The sequence below is a fragment of the Mytilus edulis genome, chromosome 9, assembly GCF_963676685.1.
Source record: "Mytilus edulis chromosome 9, xbMytEdul2.2, whole genome shotgun sequence".
NCBI lineage: Eukaryota > Metazoa > Mollusca > Bivalvia > Mytilida > Mytilidae > Mytilus > Mytilus edulis.
Genome location: NC_092352.1, coordinates 10246712 through 10272963, shown reverse-complemented (window position 1 = coordinate 10272963; position 26252 = coordinate 10246712). Strand labels below are relative to the sequence as shown.

Below are 26252 nucleotides of genomic sequence, written 5' to 3'. Positions count from 1 at the left end.
ATTTCAAAATGAACAAAAAATCATCCTTCTTATAAAATAAGAAACAAATATACAAAAGAAGTCTAAAAATTACAATTTGATAATTTCTAACTGTAAATTTTTACACTTAAGTCAATAATAACACCATTACCTGTACATGAAATAGAATCTACACCTGGACCAAAGTACTCAACAATAGCGCCAGTTCCTCCTTTTACTGTAAGAATACCAGCAACTTTAAGAATGATATCTTTTGGTGAAGTCCAACCACTCAATTTTCCTGTAAGCTTTACTCCTATCACCTAATAAAAGATGAAATAATTACATGATCGACTAAACTGCATAATTGATTATGATTGACAATTATTTCAAATTTGTGACTGTGTATGAGATCATAGACTTAACGGTATTTTAATATTAATCCCATATGTCCATTATTCAACATGTTCAATGACACAAATATGTCATTTAAAGTGACCTTCCATCCTTATCAATGCAATCAAAAGGTTATCCATTCCATCTGACCATAATGACCAAACTAATCCTAAGCTGAAAACTCACAAGTTTATGTAATTGCAAAAGTTATTTGACTTGCTTGGTTTGATTTATTGTTATTTAGAGCAAAATGCTTTAAAATAAAAGTTTTTTTTCTTTCCAGGACATCAGATGACTTTATTATATGTAATGGATTTGTGACTACATGGAAGACAATTGTTACCTTTGGACATTTGAGTTCCCAGGGGAGACCAGCCATGACATCTACAGCATCAGCACCACCTACACCAATACACAGTCCTCCTAAACCTCCTCCATTAGGTGTATGACTGTCAGTACCTATCAGTAATACTCCAGGGTAGCCATAATTCTCTAAAACTATCTGTAAATATACCAGTTCATTATACAATTTACATCTTTTCTGTTTAATAATAGCGGGTAACATAATTCTTCGTCATTTAAAATACAGAGTTGATTAAATTAATTTGTTTGCTTGCTATAAGTATGTTTAATGTCTGTCTGCTGATATACTTTTGTCCTCTGTAAGTCTCCAACGTAATTAGTCTACATGTATGTGCAATCCTTGCTCAATCCTAAGTGATTCTAATAAAACTTGTTTTTAGTGCTTCATGCTGATCAAGTTTTATCAAGCTGTTATCTCAGGTAAGTGGAGGGTTGACCACTCCCAAACATATCTAATCTTGTCACATTCTGTATGAGCTTGCTGAAGTCGGGAGCCTGTAATTCAGTTGGTGTCATTAGTTTCTGTCCCCCATGTGTTTTTGGTTTATATCTTTTTTATATATATCATGCCATTGGATAACTTGCTATAATTGTTTTACATATTGTCATGTCAGGTCCTTTAATATCTGACTATAAGGCCAACTAAAATTAATAAGTAGATTTTCATCCAGATTTTTGAAAAAAATGGGGCAGGTGGGAGGATTTTATTTTTCAAATTTTATTTCATATGAAACCCTCTTATGACCAGTTCTTCATAAATGCAAGTAGAATAATAAGCTTATATCATGTATAAGGAATCGTACATAATTTTTCAATTAATCTTGAAATAAATATCTGATAGGCAACCACTGTTCTACATGCAATTGCCGCTTTAGAAACCTATTTATAGTACAGCAAAATAGTGGAGAAATGCTTGACACATTCCCCATTTCCTTTCTCAATTTCATCTCTTCAGTTGGACTACCTTCACCAAATTTATTTTGCTTCCTAAGCTATGGTTTGTTATCCCCTTTAAATGAAGCAAATACATTGGTATGCAACACAAGTATTATGAGTACAGAATAAAATGAAAACTCAAACAGTGTTGAAAAAAAAAGAAGTCATTGTTTAATGGCTTTATTGAGGGTATTGGGACAGAGGGTGTTTGATGTTTGTCAACAAAAAATGACAGTAATGGGCAATTTATGGGCTTGCTATAATAAAATGCGAATGTTTGACGACATTTTTTCAACTCAAAATATCAAAATACGGTCATAAATATATCAAGTTCGTGCTTGTGTCAATTTCTTTAATCCAGTCATGTTTTTGTACCAATGTGTTCAACGATTCTTGCGCTTTGGATATCATACACAGTTCAAATTTCCTGACAAAAGTCTTTGCATAAATAAAAAAATCCACGGTATTCTAATCAAAAAAATTTGTGACATCCCGCGATTTGCGTTCTTAACCACAGCGTTTTACGCATAACCCGAATATTTCATGCCCATCTCGTAATCAATCTCTATTCTCGGTAGATGATGTTGGCATCATAGAGCAGCAGAATATGTCGACTTAATCATTTTAGTTAGATTACTCCAAGAAATACAAAAACCGAAATTTGATACAGGAAGTAATGAATGAAACAAAATTATCGACTGTTACCAGTAACAAAAATGAACAAAATCCAGAAATCGGAAATTTTTTCAAAACAAAAAATATCAGGGCGGGACAATTTTAGAGGGGCGGGCGGGGATGAAAATCTATCAATTAATTTTAATTGGCCTAAAGAATTTGATTTGAAAATTGTTGAAGGCAGTACAGTGCCTTAACATTGCTTGAATCCACATCATTTAAGCACTCTTCAATAGTTTTCTAACTGACTATAATACCACATCTCTCTCATTTTATATCAGCACTGACTTGGGCAAGAATTTACCTCGTTGAAAAGCTAAAATTACCTGATGGATAATTCCACTGCCTGGTTTCCAGAATCCCACACCATACTTAGCACTGGCTGAGGCAAGGAATTCATATACCTCTTTATTGATGTCCTGTCATAAGAAAAACACCATCTGAGTATCTTAATATGTTTTAAAATAATTTGCCTCTCTTTTAACACTAAGACATTAGAATTTTTGATATTGATAATTGCTGAATTTCCTCTTAAAAAAGTTAATAGAAGACTTGATTTGTACATTTGATTGTTTGTATATTATACAGATACAAAACATAGTATCTTTCATTAGTTCATAGTTGGTACCTTACAAATGGTCATAGCTGAAAATAGCATTTGATTTGATCATGTTGATAAAATATATGATTTATTATAGTTCTCACCTTTGCTCTGGCTAAATCTTTTTCACCTCCAACCTGAGCTTCTATTAAATGGTCACAATGAATAGTGGAAGGGACTGCTACTTTTGGAAGTCCACTGGATATAAACTGTAGCATAGCCATCTGCAAAATTAATAATCAATATCACTTGAACTATGCCAAAAAAGTAATCAAGACTTATTGCAAATCGTCAGAGATATGGCTGTTGTAAATCTTCTGCAGTGAACTCTATTTAAAAAGTTATTTGATACAAGAATATTAAATTTGTCTTATTAAGATGCTTTCTGTTCAATATAACTTTCTAAACTATAATGGTTGTAAAAAAATATGTCTTTTATTGCGAAGTCAATCAAACTATTCCCCAGAATCAGGATGAGTTTACCTGTCCATTAAAGATTTTGTAAATTGTACTGTCCCATTGAATGAATACAATAGCTCTTGTTCTCTATGGAGTTCAAACTAAAATTTCTACTTATAAAACAAACCATTCATTTATTAATTTTGCTGTACAAAAAAATACACTCATAGTGACGAAAAACCATATACCAATTCTGAAGAATGACTCATATCAGAACAAGAAATAATAATTACAAAATTATGTCAATAATATACTATAAACATATAAATACCTGAGCTGTGGCATCTTGCATAGCAACTCTATCTGGTCTCAAGTTCAAGTAACTCTCCCCTCGTTCTACTTCCTGTAGGTCAACAAAGTGCACTATTAAAATATGTCTATATATGCCTTAATCAGAAATGTGACTTTCAGTCTTGATGTTTAAATAAGAAATCAATTTGTTGGTTTTCTTTTTCAAATTGTTTACATTTTGATATCCCATGGCCTTTTATAGCTTCATATACATTTGTATGGTAGGTATTCAATGTAGCTCATTGTTGAACCTTGTACAGTGACCTGTAGTGTTTCATATCCATATGACCTGTAGTGTTTCATATCCATATATGACCTGTAGTGGTTCATATCCATATGACCTGTAGTGGTTCATATCCATATATGACCTGTACATAGTGGTTCATATCCATATGACCTGTAGTGGTTCATATCCATATGACCTGTAGTGGTTCATATCCATATGACCTGTAGTGGTTCATATCCATATGACCTGTAGTGGTTCATATCCATATGACCTGTAGTGGTTCATATCCATATATGACCTGTACATAGTGGTTCATATCCATATGACCTGTAGTGTTTCATATCCATATCTTTTGGTTGATATTTTTTTTATTGGCAATCCTACCACTTCTTTATTTATATTGTACTCATTTCAGTAATTTCTCATGGTGATTTTTCATCATTTAACAGTGTTCTCCCCAGGATTTTTGGATAGTGTTGTGCCAAAGCATTTTACCTTAATTTACTTTCGTAATAGAAGTTATTACGTTGTTTAATGCACATAGTTTGTGCAGTTCATTTTTATATTTCATAATTCCCGCAATATTTTGGTAATGATTTTACCGGGAGTTCGTAGCACATTTTAGGTTGTCATTCGCGACTCAGATGTTATGCGGAGTAATTTTCATAGGAACTGCATAACAAATCATTTATATACGTTAAAGTTGTATGGAATTACCTTTTACACATTCATTTATAACGATAATCTTTCATAATTGTAGCCTTTTGCTACACAGCGTTCATATTTACATTGTAACCATTAACCGGAAGTAGGGAATATCTATTTTTGTGTATTCGCTTTGTAAACTATGTCAACTATAGTCAGTTTCAAATTTGGATTGCTAACGATCAGCTGCTTTACGAACTTCAGATATAACTTTTCAGATTAGGTATTTTATAGGTAATTACATACGTTGATAATATTTAAATACTATTTATTGTAAATTGCAATACATTTATTTCTATTATAATAAACGGAATCTATTTTACACCAGTTTTTCATTTGCTTTGAAATTGGTAAACTTTATAAACGGTCGGCGCTACAAATTGGTGACAGCGGTGAACGAATTTAATTTTTATTAAATTGCCACTGAAATTCTTTTGATTTTAAAAATTATTAATACTCAAAGTGTAACTTGATACACAAAGAGTTTTAACAAAAAGGGGGAGAAAAATAAATAGAGATAATTTTTAAAAGTATAAATTAAGAAACACAAAAAGTTAATTTGAGACTTAAAGTGTTATTTAAAAATAAAAAAAATATATATATATTTTAGTGAACACTAAAGAGTGACTGACACTCAAAGGTGTAATATTTAAGTATTTTTAGTGAGCACTGAAGAGTGACTGACACTCAAAGGTGTATTAATTAAGTATTATTTAGTGAACACTAAAGAGTGACTGACACTCAAAGGTGTATTATTTAAGTATAAATAAGTGAGCACTAAAGAGTGACTGACACTCAAAGGTGTATCGTTTTTTCGATAAAAAAAACCTGACACTCAAAGGTGTATTATTTAACTATAAATAAGTGAGCACTAAAGAGTGACTGACACTCAAAGGTGTATCGTTTTTTCGATAAAAAAACCTGACACTCAAAGGTGTATTATTTAAGTATAAATAAGTGAGCACTAAAGAGTGACTGACACTCAAAGGTGTATCGTTTTTTCGATAAAAAAAAAAAAAAAAACCCTTAAAGGTAAACACTACAAAGATTTCTGATATCTTAAAGTGTAATAAACATTTTCAAAATTAAGAGTAACTGATACTCAGCAGTAAAAAAAAAAAAAAAAATTAACAAAAATAAACAACAAACAAACAAACAAAACAAACAAACAAACTTGGGCAATATAAACAAGCACAGATTTATTAAAGCATTATACACAGTATATTATAAGATATAAACCTTGCTTTTGCCCAAAGTCAGTATGAATTTACGGAATAGAGGGCTACCATTGCCAATATTTTCAAGTAGTGAGGGAAATTCTCGTATGACGGCAAGTTTACATACATCCACAGTCCAAGCTGGTCCATCTTCATTAAATATGGGTAATTCATTAGGCAGTGTTTCAATAAATAGTCAAAGTTCACATACATATACAACTAGTCCACCTATTCAAAGTACTTATAGTTTTCCGTATGGTGCACAGAGCACATATGTCCCTATTCAAAGTGCACCGAGCACTTACCTGTCAAATTATAGTGCACTGAGCACGAATTTGTCCAATCAAAGTGTACAGAACACTTTTTCGCAATCAAATAGTGCACTGAGCACAATTGCCCCTGTTCAAAGTGCACCGAGCACTTACCTTTCAGATTATAGTGCACTGAGCACAAGTTTGTCTAATCAAAGTGTACAGAACACTTTTCTACAATCAAATAGTGCACTGAGCACACAATTGTCTAATCAAAGTGTACAGAACACTTTTCCACAATCAATTAGTGCACTGAGCACAAGTTATCCATACCACTGCGCTCCAAGTGCAATGAGCATACCTCAAAGAGTACTGAACACTCAAAATAAAGCAACTATTGACATGACTTATGACCAGACTGTTAATCCACCAAGAATGGTTTCACGCAGCGACACACATATCTACCCACCTAGTAACACCATGGATACTAATCAGATAGAAATGGCAAGACTGAGGGAGAAGATAATAGAAGTAGAAAGAGAAAGAGATTTCCTATGGCAAAACAGTCAAACAGATCAAGGAATGCCAAGTAGAGAAACAAGAGGCAGAACAGAGTCAATGTCGAGCACACAGGATGGATATCGATCAAGATTGCCCTTTTACAACGGCAAAGAAGGTTGGAGCACATTTCTTATGCAATTTGAAATCATTGCAGACAGAAACAACTGGGATCCAAGACGCCAGGCTGAAGAAATATTGCAAATCCTGAAAGATGAGGCTGCAAATTTTGCCGCAGAGCTGCCTTATGAGACCAGAAGTTCATTTAGACTCCTGTCCAAAGAAATGGAAAGTCGTTTTGGTGACAATAATTTGCCAGAAACATACAGAAAGGAATTGCAGACAGTCAGAAAAGGTTACAAAGAATCAACCAATGAGTATGCAGCACGTATACAGACAATGGTGAAAAAGGCATATCCAGGAATGAACCAACAATTGTTCAACAGCATTGCCATAGAACATATGTTAAATGGGTTACCAGATCAAAGCATAGCATATGATGTTCTGACGAAAAGACCAAAAACAATGGAGGAGACTATCAACCTTGTCGCATGGCATACAACATGTAAAAATGGTATAAAAGGGAAAAATCAAATAAGACAAATAGAAGTAGAAACAGAGGACAGAGATGTCAGTTACAGTACAACTGAAGAATTAGATGTACGACGAATTGGCGGGAAACGTTTTGTGACTGAAGAGAGGCTAAATCAGTTTGGGAGGGACATTAAAGATAGCATAACTACTGAGGTTACCAAGTCCGTTGAGAGTATTATGGATGCCAAGTTGAACACCCAACAAGCACCACAAAATTTTAATTATCACAAACAAAATCAGAGAAACTTTGATCCAAGATCAAAATGGCAGAATAAAGACCGTTTCGGGACACAGAAACAGAATAACAACAGATGCTATAATTGCCAAGAAGAAGGACATTTTGCGAGAAACTGTCCAAAACCGAGACAGAATCAAGGACAAAATCAAGACAAAGAGGACGATTTAAACTAAAGAGGGCTGAAACTGACGGCCAAGTGTCAGCCCACAATAGTAAAAGTAAGACAGAAGTAGTAAAGATAAACCAGACAAGTGATGATCCAATAGAAAGGATACTGCAATGTTTGTTGCTTAGAGAGAAGAAGGAGGAAATGTTGAAATTTGCTAGTGTTAATCAAGAGCAAGATTTTGTTGCTGAGTCTGTGCAAAAGGACCAAGGTCTTTCTTCACATGATGAAAATGGTCAGAATACAGGTGCTAATGAAGATGTGATATTGAACACTAAAGAGGAAATAGTGATTGATCGCATAACAGCAGCCAGTATAAAGGTACCAATGGAGGTCAGTAATCAGAAAATCAAGGCTGTAATTGATACTGGAGCAGAAGTTACTGTGTTAAATGAAGAGATATTTTTCCGCCTTCCAAAAACAAACAGATCAAAGTTAAAACCAGCACTGAAAAACCTAGTTGTTGCCGAAGCAGGGAAGCAAATGGGAACCAAAGGGGTAGCAGCAGTGACGTTAACACTTGGAGACTCACAGTTTGTCTGGGATGTATATGTAGCACCTATAGGTGATGATTTATTATTAGGCTGCGATGTCCTTGATGAAATGGATATTACAGTTAACTCTAGAAAAGGAATACAGTTGAATGGAAAATGGATAGAATGTGAAGTAAAACGCAAGTCGGACTTAATTGCGAGAGTAGTCTTGGATTCGAATTTCACCATTCCACCATCTTCAGAAGTTATTCTTTATGGTTGCGGTCAAAATCAAGAGTTGTTAGATACCCGGTATTCCATGATACAGCCTGTTATAGAAGACAGCAGGAAATTTATGGTGGCACAGACTTTAGTTGACCCCTTCATGAAAAATATTCCAGTTAGACTGATAAATTTAGATTCAGAACCAATACGTTTGAAGAAAAACTATCTTCTTGGTGAACTTCATCCTGTTGATTACATAGAAAACATGTTTGAACTTGAGAATGACAGAGTCGATACTTTGACAAGCAAACAGTCCAAGATGTGTAAAACACATGAGTTATCCAAGCAAAACTTCACATTGTCTGAGACCATAGAAAAGGCAAATATACCAGAAAAGTGGGAATCAGAGATAAAGATTTGTAAAATCAATGAGCTGAATGGTAAACAGAAGAAAAAGGCCGAAAATCTACTGTTGCCAGAACACCTCAAAGATCTTTATGAAAGAAGTAGTAAAGACATAGAGAGTGAAAGTATAAAAGAGAAATTAGTTGAAGTTTTACAGAAGAACAGTATGGCTTTTGCGTCTTCAAAAGCAGATTTGGGAACATGTTCCCTAGTCAAACATAGAATTGATACAGCTGGGGCTGCTCCTATTAGACAACCACTAAGAAGAACACCAGCAGCATTTGATAATGAAGATAAGAAGAACCTAGATGAACAATTGGAACAGGGGATAATCCAGCCATCTAAATCAGCATGGGCTTCCAATGTCGTACTAGTTCGGAAGAAAGACAACACTGTTAGGTGGTGTCTAGATTTCAGGAAACTGAATGATTTGACCATTAAAGATGCCTATCCGTTGCCTAGGATAGACATGTGTCTGGATTGTCTGGCCTCTGCATCTCTATTTAGTTGCCTTGATCTTCAGAGTGGTTATTGGCAGTTACAGTTGGAAGAAAAAGATCAGCCAAAAACAGCGTTCATCACAAAATATGGATTGTATGAATACTGTAAAATGCCATTTGGTTTGTGTAACGCACCAAGCACGTTCCAGAGATGTATGGAGCTTATCTTCAGAGGATTACAGTGGAAGACCCTTCTAATATATCTTGACGATATAATCATCTTCAGTTCAGATTATGAAGAGCATTTATCTAGACTAGACGAGGTATTTCAACGACTCATCAAGGCTGGTTTGAAACTAAAACCATCCAAATGTAACCTGATGAAGAGCGAGACACTGTATCTTGGACATATTGTAGGAAAAGATGGTATAAAACCAAACCCTAAGCTTATCGAGAGTGTAAAGAACTGGAAGGTACCAACATCAATGAAAGAAGTACAGAAGTTCCTGGGCCTTTGCAACTATTACAGGCAATTCATTAAAGGTTTCAGTGAGATAGCTGCTCCATTAAGTCATTTGACTAGAAAAGATGTCACTTTCGAATGGACAGAAACGGCTCAGAAAAGTTATGACAATTTGAAAACAGCACTGTGTACCAGTCCGGTATTAGCATACCCACATCCAGATGGAATTGAATTAACCTCTTCCTTAATAATTTTAAGAAACTTTTCTTATTCATACAAATATACAAATATATACATGCGCAATAAAACAATATTCAATATTTAACAACAATGTTTATGAAAATAAAATGTTTATCTGAAGATGTATACAAATATATACATGCGCAATAAAACAATATTCAATATTTAACAACAATGTTTATGAAAATAAAATGTTTATCTGAAGTTAAGTTTTCTTTTTATTGGAAATGTCACTACACTCTTAATTTTCTTTGTGCAAATGTTTTCATTTTCTAATGTCTTTTCCATTGACTTCAGCTCTTTCTTCAGATCTTCTTTTCTCTTTTCCAATCTTTGTATGAAATCTCCAAATCTGAGGCATTCGAATTTGTGGCTATCCTCCAATTCTTTTATTTGCTTTTTGTGGGTTTCTTCCATATTTCTGTTCTCTTCCCTGTGTTTTTCCTCCATTTCTTTTATTTTATTTTTAAGTCCCTCAATTTGCTCATCCCGTCCATCTACCTCTACTTCCATAATGCCAACTTCTTCCTCACTGATGGTGATTTCCTCATCATAGTCTGGAATAAATTCTTCCTCTTTCTCTGTCATCAAGGGTTTAATATAAATGTCACTTCCAATCTTAACATTGTATGGGTTTGTGGACTTATGAAAAGTATGTACCGTAACAGTAGAATCCTCTCTGAGAGGCTTTCCTGCCATGGCATTAGCATGGTTTTTCCATTTTCCTTCCGTTAGTGCCTTGAAATTGCAGATGTTACATAAATAGGGAATTTGATTATTTGGGGTGTGTCTGAACATAAAATGTTGTACAGCTCCTTTCTTGTTTAAATGGGTAAAATCACAAAGCCTGCACTGCCATACTTTGGTTCCTACGACGTCAGACATTTCTATAAATAAAAATTTATCAAAAACTAAAAATTTGTTTTAAAATTTACACATTTTAAATATTCTACATTTTAAAAATTTGTTTTAAAATCTACACATTTTAATTATTCTACTTGCAACTTGCTTTTGCCCAAATTGGCATGTTTTCGTTACAGGGTTTTAATCGATCATGGTGAACTACCTCAGTGCGGAATTCACCGCGAATCTCATAAACAACGGGGCTGAGAATTTTAGTTATCAGTAAAGGACCAAGCCATGGAGAGCGAAACTTTTTATTTACGGTTTTGTCAAATTTGTATACCAAGGCCCCCAACTCATATCTATTGTCAGTCAATCGTGTGTCATGGTCACGTTTTTGTCTTTCTGCATTGGTTTTTAGATTTTCCCTTGCAATCTCATAAACGTTTTGAAAATGAGATTTTATGGTTGAAATGTAATCTTCATTGTTCTCAGTTCTGTTGTCATGACTTCCGAACATCAGGTTCAGAGGGATATTGACCTCTCTACCTAACATCATGTAGTTTGGTGAAAATCCTGTAGCCGGATGAGGGGTACTTCTGTAAGCAGCTAGCAGGAGATTAATGTATTCATCCCAATTTGTTACATTCTTGTTGACAAAGGTCTTGATCATACCACCAAGAGTCTTGTTAAATCTCTCTATTAAACCATTTGATGACGGATGATATGCAGTTGTTCTGGTTTTGTTTATTTGGAATAAATTACAAACAGATTTGAAAAGGTCACTTTCAAAGTTCTTTCCTTGGTCTGTATGCAATTCTAGTGGTATGCCAAACCTAGCAATAAATTCCATCACTAGTTTCTGTGCTACCAGGTCAGCATGCTGATGTGGTATAGGGTAGGCTTCCATCCATCTGGTGAAATAATCGCCTATAACCAGTATGAATTTATTCTTCTTCTTGGTTAATGTCAGTGGACCAATAATGTCTATGCCAATTCTGTCTAATGGGTATCCCACTCTATAGTCCATCAAAGGTGCTTTTGGTTTTTTCCCCGTTCCTTTTATTTTGTTGCATATGGTACAATTCTGTATATGTTCTGTTATATCCTGACTCATCTTGTACCAGGTAAAAACTGTCTTCATTTTCTCTATGGTTTTCTTAACTCCCATGTGTCCAGAATAAGGGGTGTTATGGCTCAAAACCAATATATCCTTCTTTAATATTTGTGGAACAATCAACTGTAAATGATTTAATTTACTCTTGGCATTTATCCATTTCTGATAAATAATACCATCTATTAATTCAATATTCTCCCAGTTTAACCAATATCTCCTTGTGGCTGGGCTTAAACTGGCACACAATTCTCTTTCTGGTATTTTTCCTTCTTTTTTCCATTGGTGTAAGTATTTTAGATCTTGGTCTTCTTTTTGGAACCCCTGCATTTCTTTAACTGAATATTTGGCCAACCAATCTGACTGTTCTTGTGACCTTGTTACCACAGCTCTTACAGTGACTTTATAATTCAATTCCTTTACATCATCTACTTCAGTCTTAAAACTTTTCCATTGCTCATTTATCTGTTCACAGGCTTTACAGGTGTCTTCAGAACTGTTTGTAGAATGAGTACATACTGGAACATCATGTTCTTGTCTAGATAATGCATCAGCATTTTGGTGTTTTAAGCCTGGACGGTGCTGTATCTCAAAATCATACTGTGAAAGGGTTTCAATCCATCTGGCTAGTTGCCCTTGTGGATCTTTGAATCCAAATAACCATTTCAGCGACCCATGGTCCGTTCTGACGATAAACTTTCTGCCAAGTAAATAGTGTCTGAATTGGTTGACAAATGTTACCATGGCTAAGAGTTCTCTTCTTGTGACGCTGTATCTTTGTTGAGTCTTATCTAATTTCTTTGAAGCATATGCTATCACTTTTTCCTTCCCGTCTTGTATTTGGTGAAGCACTGCGCCAATTCCAATATTGGAGGCATCTGTGTCAAGGACAAATTTTCCATCTGGATGTGGGTATGCTAATACCGGACTGGTACACAGTGCTGTTTTCAAATTGTCATAACTTTTCTGAGCCGTTTCTGTCCATTCGAAAGTGACATCTTTTCTAGTCAAATGACTTAATGGAGCAGCTATCTCACTGAAACCTTTAATGAATTGCCTGTAATAGTTGCAAAGGCCCAGGAACTTCTGTACTTCTTTCATTGATGTTGGTACCTTCCAGTTCTTTACACTCTCGATAAGCTTAGGGTTTGGTTTTATACCATCTTTTCCTACAATATGTCCAAGATACAGTGTCTCGCTCTTCATCAGGTTACATTTGGATGGTTTTAGTTTCAAACCAGCCTTGATGAGTCGTTGAAATACCTCGTCTAGTCTAGATAAATGCTCTTCATAATCTGAACTGAAGATGATTATATCGTCAAGATATATTAGAAGGGTCTTCCACTGTAATCCTCTGAAGATAAGCTCCATACATCTCTGGAACGTGCTTGGTGCGTTACACAAACCAAATGGCATTTTACAGTATTCATACAATCCATATTTTGTGATGAACGCTGTTTTTGGCTGATCTTTTTCTTCCAACTGTAACTGCCAATAACCACTCTGAAGATCAAGGCAACTAAATAGAGATGCAGAGGCCAGACAATCCAGACACATGTCTATCCTAGGCAACGGATAGGCATCTTTAATGGTCAAATCATTCAGTTTCCTGAAATCTAGACACCACCTAACAGTGTTGTCTTTCTTCCGAACTAGTACGACATTGGAAGCCCATGCTGATTTAGATGGCTGGATTATCCCCTGTTCCAATTGTTCATCTAGGTTCTTCTTATCTTCATTATCAAATGCTGCTGGTGTTCTTCTTAGTGGTTGTCTAATAGGAGCAGCCCCAGCTGTATCAATTCTATGTTTGACTAGGGAACATGTTCCCAAATCTGCTTTTGAAGACGCAAAAGCCATACTGTTCTTCTGTAAAACTTCAACTAATTTCTCTTTTATACTTTCACTCTCTATGTCTTTACTACTTCTTTCATAAAGATCTTTGAGGTGTTCTGGCAACAGTAGATTTTCGGCCTTTTTCTTCTGTTTACCATTCAGCTCATTGATTTTACAAATCTTTATCTCTGATTCCCACTTTTCTGGTATATTTGCCTTTTCTATGGTCTCAGACAATGTGAAGTTTTGCTTGGATAACTCATGTGTTTTACACATCTTGGACTGTTTGCTTGTCAAAGTATCGACTCTGTCATTCTCAAGTTCAAACATGTTTTCTATGTAATCAACAGGATGAAGTTCACCAAGAAGATAGTTTTTCTTCAAACGTATTGGTTCTGAATCTAAATTTATCAGTCTAATATTGAATATTGTTTTATTGCGCATGTATATATTTGTATATTTGTATGAATAAGAAAAGTTTCTTAAAATTATTAAGGAAGAGGTTAATTCAATTTTTCATTTTAATGATTCCTTTTGATTAGTTCTTATATTGATTGAATTCATGAATAACTTTTTTCTAAAAGCTTGATAAATGGTAAATTGTTCAGTTTTAATTCTGCGGACAGAATTCTTTATTTGACGGGAGGCAGTGTTGTGCCAAAGCATTTTACCTTAATTTACTTTCGTAATAGAAGTTATTACGTTGTTTAATGCACATAGTTTGTGCAGTTCATTTTTATATTTCATAATTCCCGCAATATTTTGGTAATGATTTTACCGGGAGTTCGTAGCACATTTTAGGTTGTCATTCGCGACTCAGATGTTATGCGGAGTAATTTTCATAGGAACTGCATAACAAATCATTTATATACGTTAAAGTTGTATGGAATTACCTTTTACACATTCATTTATAACGATAATCTTTCATAATTGTAGCCTTTTGCTACACAGCGTTCATATTTACATTGTAACCATTAACCGGAAGTAGGGAATATCTATTTTTGTGTATTCGCTTTGTAAACTATGTCAACTATAGTCAGTTTCAAATTTGGATTGCTAACGATCAGCTGCTTTACGAACTTCAGATATAACTTTTCAGATTAGGTATTTTATAGGTAATTACATACGTTGATAATATTTAAATACTATTTATTGTAAATTGCAATACATTTATTTCTATTATAATAAACGGAATCTATTTTACACCAGTTTTTCATTTGCTTTGAAATTGGTAAACTTTATAAACGGTCGGCGCTACAGATAGCACCAGGGTAACGCGTGACGAAATGAATTTTAAAATATTTTGTGTCACGTTGCGTCGCTTATTTTTTTCTTGTTAGTTTTTGTCATTACCTTTTTGCCTTTGTTTTGTTGACTGTGGTACTGTGTTGTATGGACTTTGGGTCAGAAAATTATTGGTAGAAAAAGTAAATCAATAAACAGTTTGTATACTTTAATATCTTTGAAGAATAAATAAAAGAAAGCACAATTAGTCTTTAAACTAAAGTCACTTCTTATATTTTGATCAAGCCATTTTGTCCTGATACTTGTAGTTACACTACACATTCCCCATGTTAGATTATTACTTTGAACAAGATTAAATTTTGATACAGAACCTTCAGTAGATTAAAAACTATTTTCCATAGTTTTAGACCCGATTCTTTGAAACAGCAACAAATTATTTTTATAGTTAATACTTTGTTCCAGACATGTAGAGTACTTATATAAATATATCTATCCACTAGTTCTTATTAAGCTATAGTCCTGTTTTGGATTATATTACATTTCAATTGATATAATTTTGGCAGTAAGCTTGTCAGCCCTGGCACAGTTATATTTTTCAAAAGTTGAAAAATCTACTAATTTAATATAATATGTCTGTGCATCAATAAAAGTATGATTCTCAAAAATAATTTTCAAAACATTTTTGTTGGTATGTTCTAAGAAAGTTTTTATCCTTAATGTACAAAAATGATGTAACATTCTAATATAATTTTGCATTCAATTTGTAATTTATTTTTATTTTCAATGAGAAATTATATTTGAGGAGCATTTATTTGTGATAAGGAAAATCAGGGGAAGTAACTCCACAATTAATTTCCAACAGGCAAATTATTTTGACTCAAGACTGGCGTAATAGAGTTCATTAACAAATGTCTGCTTGTCCCTCACAAGTCTTTTATTAAAATTATGATCTCTTAATTAATTAAAACACAAAAGAATCATGTACATCGATTAAATCCAATCATCAAGGTTAACCTCAAAAGGTAAATCGATCACGTGGTGTAAACAATCTACCTGTCAGATCGGGATTAAACTGGTTAGAACTGGTCAATTTTCATGTAAAATTTTAAACCTCACGGAAAGTTAAACAAGTCGTCTCAATCTTTACCGATTTACTATTTTTTTACCAAAAACTTTAGCACCACGGAGAAAAATTATACATCGCGGCAAGAACGATACCACCGCGGTAGAAAATTATACATCGCGGGCCCGTGGTCCTTTAAGGGCCTGGGGAGAACACTGATCATATACATCATCATGTTTGTTCCAAAATTATTTTTAAATGTACAAATTATAATAAACATTTATCATGTTTATTCCATATTCTTTCATGTTATTAATTTGAAGTGTTGGGATGTTAAATTATAAAACCTGACAAAAATGTACAAGTAAAATGTTGTTCCTACCTGATTCGATGGGCTATCTATGTGGCTGTATAGGATCTTCTCTGACAAAGTAAATGGTCGGTTTAATCTGAAATAATCGGAAATTTTTAGAACAGTTTAAAGTGAGTTAAAATCTCATTTGAGATTATGCCATGCCTTTGTTTTTATACTTTGTCGACTCTAAATAAAGCTCAAGATATTTATTTATTATTTTAATTTTTATTATTTGGTTACTATATCAATGCACCATGCACTTTTTCTATAATTTTCTTGACAAGTATAGTTATAGACCTACACATCATTTTGTAAATTCAATATGTGAGTATATTTTTCGTTGATAAGTTTTTTTGAAATGTTTATGGATATACTAAATGTACCAGACAAATATATGATCACCAGACTACAGATCGGAGATTAATAAACCATTAACAATGATTAAGGCAGTCACAGGAAATAAGACGGTTATAAGCATTTTGCCTCAATGCTCTTTGTAAAGGATGTTGATAAGTCACCATTAAAATGAATGAATTAAGCTCAAACCATGAGTGCTATATTGATTAATAAAAGTAACTTTTGTTCAAGTTATCATTCATTTAAAAAACAAAATTGGAGAATATTTACAATGAAATTGAACAAGAAATCAATTATGCAAATATATTGAAAAAATTTGTAAGGGTTCCGTGAAACCCAGTGTCTCGCCTACTTTTGCTGTAAATTGTAGGATCAACAAAAATGAGGGAAAAAATCAATAAAAATGTTCCGCTTGATACCATGTTTGGATTGTAGGAAGCTTTTGTCCAAGTTTGGTGAAAAATCCTGGATAGTTTATGAATCTTATAAATGTTTTAAAAACTTTAACTGCAGACTGGATGTAATGTTAACTGAAAGAAAAACTAAGTCCATTTATAAGTAAAATACAAATACAAAGGTACAAAATATTAACAAAATTTCCTTCTAGATACTAGCTTTTGGTCATAAACAAGCGTCTGTCTTAGTTTGGTATAAATAAAAAATAGTGTAAGAAAGTTATCAAAATTTTTAAAAATTTAACCAGAGTGAATGTGTTGTTTCCTGGCAGAAAAAAATCCATTTAAAGTAAAATATGGATTAAAATTTTAAAAACTACAACCACAGAGTGATGAAATGTTTTCCCGCAGAAAAACTAAGTGCATTTATAAGTAAAATATGGAAAAAATGGAATTTTATTATCACAAAATTTACTTCTGGATACTATCTTATGATCATAAACAAGCTTCTGTCTAAGTTTGGTAGAAATCCAGTATGGTTTAAGAAAATTATTAAAATTTCAAAAACTTGAACCACAGAGTGAATATTTGTGGACGCCGCCGACGACAATGGAATGTAGGATCGCTTAGTCTCGCTTTTTCGACTAAAGTCGAAGGCTCGACAAAAAATCAGAAAACATGTTGGTGTTGAATTTAAAACTTTCAAAATCTCTTTAATTACTTGTTAGTAAATAACAATAATATTTACCTTTGCTTGACAGTTTTAAGATTATGTTCTAGTTTATCATAATCAAGACATCTGTCTGTATCAAATCGACTCATGGCAACCTAAAATAACATAAAGTTCTACATTAGTGTTTTTTTTAATTTTACTGTGGGTTCATTTATTTCCATGGTTACCAATTTTACTGAATTGAGGAATATTTATATTTTTATGGATATTTGATTTTGTGGTTCTATCAAAGTCTGCAAACAAGCCTATAGAAAACATTTTCTTTGTTGTACTTTTAAATTCCTGATGGCCTCAAACTCTTCCAAATATTGGGTTTCCACAAAATCTTAGTTTAACTACAATGTAGACCACCCCTGTACGGTATACACAAATTGCATGCAAAATTTTATTAAAGATTGAGAATTCCTCAAAAAAAATATAGTGTTTGCCGAAAAATTCAAAGTGCCTCACTGGGACCCATGTTATCATGGTTATGTTTTAAGGACCTGCCATCATAATGTAACTATATATTATAACTGCAACTTTTTAAAAATAAATAATTATTTATATATTACCTGAGAAGCTGATGCTGCTGGGGAGCAGTTGAAACATCTTGTTTGGCCACGAAGACCAGATATCCCCTGAAAAATCAGAAATAAGTAACACTTTAAATTATCATTCTTAATGATATAAGCTTTAATTGTCTATCTAGAATTTAAATCTTTTATATTAATATAATATACATGATGTATCAGGGATGGAATCTCACAGACTTACAGATGTCCAGTAGCTAATGGCTTCTAATATTTGTGCTGGACAACTAATGTTTTCCCTGTTTTAGCATTAATTGTGCAACAGCCTTAGTACATTTCATTTGGTAATCAAATACATTGTACAGAACATTTCTTGGAAACCATTTGATGATCCTACATGTACCTACATGTATATTTTAAACAAGGTGCTAAGACAAACAACAGAAAAGATTTCTGCACAGATGCATGAAGCTTTATAATTTTTGTTACTATGTATTCTAAAATATTGATTTTCTTTTGGTTTTTGTTAATATTGACTTTCTACTGTTATTGAGGACTTCATCCTGACAATATTTCCATGGGGCAAATCTCTTTTAAAAATAATTGTCAGAACAGCACTCATCAAGACATTTTCTAAATGATTTCCCAGAATTACATGTACCAAAATATGTCACTTCCGAAGAGTATAAAATATTAAACTTGGTAACATTTGATGGACCTAAATTTCCTGAATGTTCGATTTACATTATACTGAAAATCAGGTCTGTCAAATATTACTGAGTTTAATATTTTATACTCTTAGGAAGTGATATATTTTGGTAATAATGGAAAATCATTTTAAAAACAAAATGGATATTTGCCCACCTCAAACGGAATTGTATTTCATTTTATCATTCCCTTTGGATATTTTGGGAAATATTTTGCATCAATAAGCACAAAAACGTTAGGACTTTTTTACTACTTAAAATCTTTAGCCAGCAATAAAAATTTCATGTCAAATCTAGGTGTCAAAGTTCCCCCCAAAATTTGCTCTCAAAGTCCAGCGTTACGACGTCGTAGGAAGGTGTTTCAGAAAAAAAATAGCCTTGCCAGACATCCCCTAATTTAACCATAACCATGACTGGGCGGCACCCCTAACTCTAAAGTATAGGAACTCCTAAAGTAAAACTTAAAGAAGGCCACTGCGGTGTAGGACTACATCAGACCAGTATTCCATGCACGACACACTCCCCCCCCCCCCCCCCCCACCATATCGGGCATGCCGAGCCAAGTACAAAGGAGTAAGGTGAGGATACATAACAGTATGTTTGTACAATTAACAGCATTTTTGGAGGAAAAAAAATTGAAGGTTATGCCAACTTGTGGGACGTTAAAGGTAAAAGTTGAATGAAAACAAGTACAGACTGTAATTGTTTGTCATTTTTCTAAAGCTTCTTCATATTGTATGTACCCGAGTAATTTATTTGAGAATTTGCTTTCTACACATTTTTAAATATTACCGTTTTAGCAGCTTGACGAAAAATGTGTGCCATTTTTCAATTTTTGTGTGTCCTGTGACGTCACGAAGGGCAAATACCAAAGGGAGATAAATGTTTGATAGCTGTGTGTGTATACCGAAATTTAATTGAGAAACGCAGTAGTAAACGACGGACAACATGACTATAATGTTCGATAACCACCAAAAGCACATTTGTCATCAAGTTGGCCGAGTTAAAGGCAGCATTAGTTAAAAACTTGAATGACCTCAAATTGTGTTTTCTTTCTAGTTAGAAATTCCTCTACTTTCTTGACACCACTAATAACTGAGACTATTATATTATCCCAGCTGAGTGATAACTTTGTAGTACACTAAGCTATATAATCAGAATGAAAAAAAATCTTCTAAATGATCATGGCCTGGATGTGCGTGCTATTCTTGTTGTTCTGTATCTTTCCTACGCTGTCTGGCGAACTGTAGAATAAGAATAAGAATTTTGATAAGAATTTTATCAGTTTAAAATCCAAACAATATCCGGATTGTTACTAAATAAACTGACAAAAACAAAACAAAACAAACCAAAACAGAGACAGACAGACAACCGATATATATTAAAACAATACAAACATATAGCATTGAAGAAAAAAGTTTATTTGTAATGATATTCAACGGGCTAGACGAGCAGTCTATTATGACCTGCGTAAGCTGTATAGTGCCATTATATGAAAATGAAGTCACGATTTGTCTATAAAAGCATGCTGATCAAAATTGTGACAGTCAGGTTTCTATAAGTTAGAAATTCATCAGTTAGTTAAAAGTCTTTCATGGCCACCCACTGCATTTCCTGCATCCTTATTAAGTTTGAATGATCAGTTCATTGTATGCTTTATTTTCAAATAACATTTTTTTTTAAATCACACATCACAATAACCTCAGCTGTCAGTTATCATGCAGCTTGTAATACGGATATTTCATTATTATTTTTAGAAAAAAAGAGTACGAAAAATGACAGAAGATACCAAAGGGATAATGCAATATTGTAATTAAGGAAAACCAGACGTAACCCTGGTCCAAAAAAATAAATCAGAAAGAACGATAAAAGAAAAAACAACAAAACACCTGCTCCAAATGTGACAATTGTCTTGTTGCTCATTGCCAAATCATCTATCGATGTCGCAACAAAAGATAAAAGGTTGGATTATGGCTACTTTATTTCCTATATGGTGCCTTTGGGAACCTCTTCTGCCTGAAGGAAGTCCTCGAAAATTTCTTTTACGTGAAATGTTTTCTGAGGAAGCAGTTGGAAAGTTTAATTTCAAATGTTATTTTCCTCAAAAAGTTATAAATGAAATGTTTCCCAAGAAACTGACAGCCAACAACAAATTACACAGAAACTTCATTAAAAAGGTTTCCTTCGGAAACTGACAGGGTCAAATGTAATTCATGCTATTGATATATTTTATTTTCTCAACATCTTCGACTGGAAATATCTAAATGATGGGTTTGCTATAGAGGTAAGTTCCTGTTATCATCACACTTAACTTTAAAGGTCCGGTTTGATTGCCAATGAGACAACTCTCCAACAGAGACCAAAATAACACAGAAATTAACAACTATAGGTCACCGTGGTACGGCCTTCAACAATGAGCAAAGCCCATACCTCATAGTCCGCTATAAAAGGCCCCTAAATTACAATGTAAAACAATTCAAACGAGAAAACTAACGGCCTAATTTATGTAAAAAATTAACGAAAAAAAATATGTAACACATCAACAACAAATGACAAGCACTGAATTACAGGGCTCCTGACTTGGGACAGGCACATATAAAAGCTTTCCTCTATTAGAAATGTTTACGTTCAATGTCGTTTTATTAAAAAGTTCACAATTTTATTGCAGTGTGTCCTAAACTAACATGATATATTTCAGTATATTTGGATGTTTACTGTTTACTGTCTTATAACGTCATTTCACCAAACTTGAAGTTTCCATTGAACCTTCATCATGGAGGGTTTCCTGTCAAAAGTAATTACCCTTGGAAACTTAAATGAAATGTTTTCTAAGGATGGATCTTTACAGTTATTGGCAATGACATGATATTCACATATACTTTTTTAAAAACCATGGTACTACCAAAAGTCCAGGTGACAACAGATACACTTGGAAAGTGTAGTTGACAACAGATACACCAGGAAAGTGAAGGTGACAGCAGATACACCAGGAAAGTGAAGGTGACAACAGATACACCAGGAAAGTGAAAGTGACAGCAGATACACCAGGAAAGTGAAGGTAACAGCAGATACACCAGGAAAGTGAAGGTGACAGCAGATACACCAGGAAAGTGAAGGTGACAGCAGATACACCAGGAAAGTGCTAGGGACAACGACTACACCTGGAAAGTGCAGGTGACAGCAGATACACCAGGAAAGTGCTTGGGACAATAAATACACCTGGAAAGTGCAGGTGAGAACAGATAAAACTGGAAAATACAGGTGACAACAGATACACCAGGAAAGTGCAGATGACAACTAACACACCTGGAAAGTTCATGTGACAACAGATATATTCGGAAAGTACAGGTAACAACAGATATAATCGGAAAGTGCAGGTGACAAAAGACACAACTGATATGTCCAGATGATAACATATACACCCTGAAAGTGCAGATGACAACTTGTACAACCGTTAAGTGCAGGCGACAACAGTAAAGTGATAGTGTTGGAAATTTTTACAGAATGATTATATTAAACTTTTAACATCACATGTCGTCATTTTCTTTGCATGTACCTTGATCCACATAATTTCTGCTTTTTTCAAAACTTTTTATTTGAACATATTAATATCATTTAAGGCAAAAGATGATAAAAACCTGCACAATTGAAAATCATATGTTGAATAAAAGCCAATAATTCTATTGCAAAATAACCCCGAAAAACGATAAAAATAAAAACAGCCTTCAATGCAATACATAGACAACTATTTGACTAAGCAACCTGAATCCCACAGGAATGGTCAGTAGAATCGCAGTTAACCATGTGAGACGTCCTGCTGCTGATTGCACTTACAGATGTACACATTAGAGGATAACAAACGAGGAAAAAAGGGTTCGATTGTGAATACGTTATTTCTTCAATAGATGTATTGAAATTCAAAGCATCTTCCTGCAGGAATTCATAAGAAACCTGACAGTTTCAAATTTTATTTCCTGACAAATTGCTCGTGAAAAATTATAAAGGAAGGGTTACACGAGGACAATGACAGCACATTTCTCAAATATTTCCATAAGAAACTTTAAATTAACTGTTTCCTTGAGAAAATACTTAAATTTTAAATTATCCGTTGTTACTGATATTATTTAGAAATTTAGGTATCAACTTCGTCAAAGTTGATAAAAGATAAAAGTAACTACTTGTTTCTGTCCCTTTTGGTCAAAATGAACAGCTTTTTAGTAAAACGTTTTTACGTTTTTTTTATTTGAGTGTTCCAGGTTAAAGTACATGAAAAAAAACTAGATATAGATGCAAAAGAGGGACGAAAGATACCAGAGGAACAGTCAAACTCATAAATCGAAAATAAACTGACAACACCTGGCTAAAAATGAAAAAGACAAACAGACAAAAAACAGAACACATGACACAACATAGAAAACTAAAGAATAAGCAACACGAACCCAATTAAAAACTTGGGGTGATCTCATGTGCTCCGGAAGGGCAAGCAGATCCTGCTCCGCATGTGGCACACACAACGTGTTATTTCTATTTACAAGCAATAATGTGTTTATAAGAAATCGAACTTCAAGGTAAATCCAAAAAGAGGAACTGCTGACCAAAAAAAACCTGACAAACTTAAATGATAATTCAACGAATGGAACAAGTGGAAAGCAACTGTCATATTCCCAAACTGGTTTTGTTGCAGTTCAGTGTCACTGTTATTCCGTTGTTTTTCTCTTGTGTTTCTCTTGGATTTAGTTTGTTATCCGGATTTGGTTTCGCCTGATACATCGATGAATATTTAACAGTGGTATACTACTATTGCTTTTATTCGGTACAATCATTTCCCGAAGATATGAAAGCGACAACATAATGTTATTGTCAAACGTCATTTCTTCCAAACTTTCTTATGGAAACTCAATCTGAGGACACTGATAGCGTCTAAAATTTTAAGTTATTATCAAACATATTTCCTCAAAAGTGTCCTTTGGTGACTTATAAATGAAGGGTTTTCTCGACAAATTGTTGAAATGTTGTTGACTGTCTCAACTGTAAGTTCCTTAAACGATTCCCTTGGAAATAAAGCAGAGTTCGTACGAGGGATATCCTGGCAAAACTGACATTGTCAATTCACATTTTATCAAAAGTTTTACGTGGAAACTTTAAGATGAAGTGTTTTATGTGGAGACTGTAGAGACTGTTGAAATTATTATTTTATTTTTCGAATGTAACAGTTTATCGAAAAGTTAGAAAATAAAGGGTTTTATTTAGAACGTTTGCTTCTTTTGGAAATTCAATAAGAAAAAGTCTTTCCTTGGAAAACTGAAATGAAATATTATAAGTGCGTGTTGAAGTGTTTACTGTTTTAAATGTCATTTTCCTTAAAACTTCTTGTGAACTATATATTACCTTCGGATGATTTGTAGAAATGGTTACTGTTTCAAACGTTATGTCCTTATTGGTTCCTTTGGTAAATTCTGAAGAAAATGTCTTGATTTGATATATGTTTGTGTGTGGAAATGTTTACTGTTTCAAATCCTATTTCCTCCATAGTTTCATTCGAGACGTCTTCGTGAAGGATGTGCTTAGGTAAATAACAGTGTCCAATGGAGTTTTGTGTTTTAATCAAAAGTCATTTCCTTAAATATTTTCTTGCAACTTCTTAATTATGTGTTTCATGTCAAAAACTAATTTCTGAAAAATTCTTGTAAATCAAGTATTTCCTGGGGGTAGCTAGCAAAATGCATTAAAGTTCGTTGGCATATTTACTGTTTCAATAGTCCTTTTAAAAGTTTCTTATGACAACTTCGAAGGAAAGTGCTTCTTGGGATAACTGACAGGATACAATAGTGTTCGTTAAAATGTTTATTGTGAGTAAGTAAACGCCCATTTCTAGGATTGAATCAAAATTAAAGTACTCGCAAAACTTGTTGTGTTCGTACCGGCCAACTGAACAACCAACAATGTGGAGGAGGTATGGCGTAAATACCACACGGAATTCTTTAAGAATGACATTATACATTCATCTACATTCAAGGCCGTGTGCTTCACAGATTCAAATAGGAAACACATCTTGTCATTACGACTGCTCTGTTTAAGACCTCCTCTGAAAAGTTGAAAGTTCCTACCATATGTTGGGCTTCTTAACTACACAAAACCCGTCCACATTTTGTTTCATCTCAGCTTCTAGTAAGTGTTTTGCCTTTAATCTTTCTGTATTGCTAACTACAAAAAAATGTAGTTCCCTTACTTCTATGAAAAATAGTTTTTTAAATGTGTTTTTTGTTTTATTAATAATGTGTTTTTAATGGTCCGTTCAATTCAGTTGTGACAGTAATGACCTTTCGAGGAAGTAAAATAACCCCCCTAAAACCGAACTACGAGGAAAATTCTAAACAGAAAGTCCCTCAGGAAATGACAAAATCAAAAGCTCAAACACCACAAGCGAATGTCTAACAACTGTCATATGAATGACTTGGTACAGACATTTTCTTATGTAGAAAATTGTGGATTAAACCTGGGTTTTATAGCTAACTAAACCTCTCAATTGTATGACAGTCACATACAATTCCATTGTATTGACAGGTTAAAATGTCACACTAATTGCACTACATTACCACACCATCTTATCAAGCAGAAGTTCTCTTATTTGATTAAATGAACCGCTGAAAAATCTGGTTGCAGATTAATTTGATGCAACCTTACCAAAGTCTTTTCCTGTAATGAAAAGGGGAAATATGTTAGATATACTTACACGAAATGTGATGAGATGATTTAAACTAGAAATTATTTTCTTGACAACAAAAATATACGTTCCGGCAATACAATATATTAACATGATGTAGGTATTCATATAGGCACCAATTTAACTCTTTAGATAGCAGAGTTGTTTTTGTTTTGTTATGAACCATAGTTTTATGAAAACACTCAGTATAGGTTTACTCATTGTTGAAGGCCTACAATTTCCTATATGGCTTCTGCCATCTTAATTTGAACTCCAGAGGTTAGTTTTCTCATTAGAAAATTCAAAACGGAAAGTCTGTAATCAAATGGGTTTCTTGTCAAGCGTAGATATATATTAACGGTCAAACATCATTTCCTCGAATGTTTCATATGTTCTGCATTAGGAAGGGTTTCCCGGAGAAACTGACAGTGTTATACGTAAAACTGACGGTGGCAAATGTAGTTAATGTTATTTTCAACATCCCAAAAGTTAAAAACTTATCAATGAAG

The 26252-nt window shown here is 33.7% G+C and overlaps 1 protein-coding gene across 1 annotated transcript in view; it reads right to left on the bottom strand.

Moving 5' to 3' along the window:
- The window catches only part of LOC139489502 (aconitate hydratase, mitochondrial-like), a 29290-nt gene extending 9344 nt beyond the window's left edge, over positions 1-19946 (bottom strand). The window contains exons 1-9 of the mRNA XM_071275985.1: positions 19833-19946; positions 18376-18441; positions 17837-17916; positions 16364-16430; positions 3660-3731; positions 3034-3153; positions 2655-2747; positions 698-856; positions 131-281 (exon numbers count right to left, since the gene is read on the bottom strand). Of these exons, the coding sequence (XP_071132086.1) occupies positions 131-281; positions 698-856; positions 2655-2747; positions 3034-3153; positions 3660-3731; positions 16364-16430; positions 17837-17916; positions 18376-18441; positions 19833-19865 (841 nt within the window). The 5' untranslated portion in view covers positions 19866-19946. The remainder of the gene's footprint in view (positions 1-130; positions 282-697; positions 857-2654; positions 2748-3033; positions 3154-3659; positions 3732-16363; positions 16431-17836; positions 17917-18375; positions 18442-19832) is intronic.
- Between the last annotated feature and the right edge of the window lie 6306 nt (positions 19947-26252).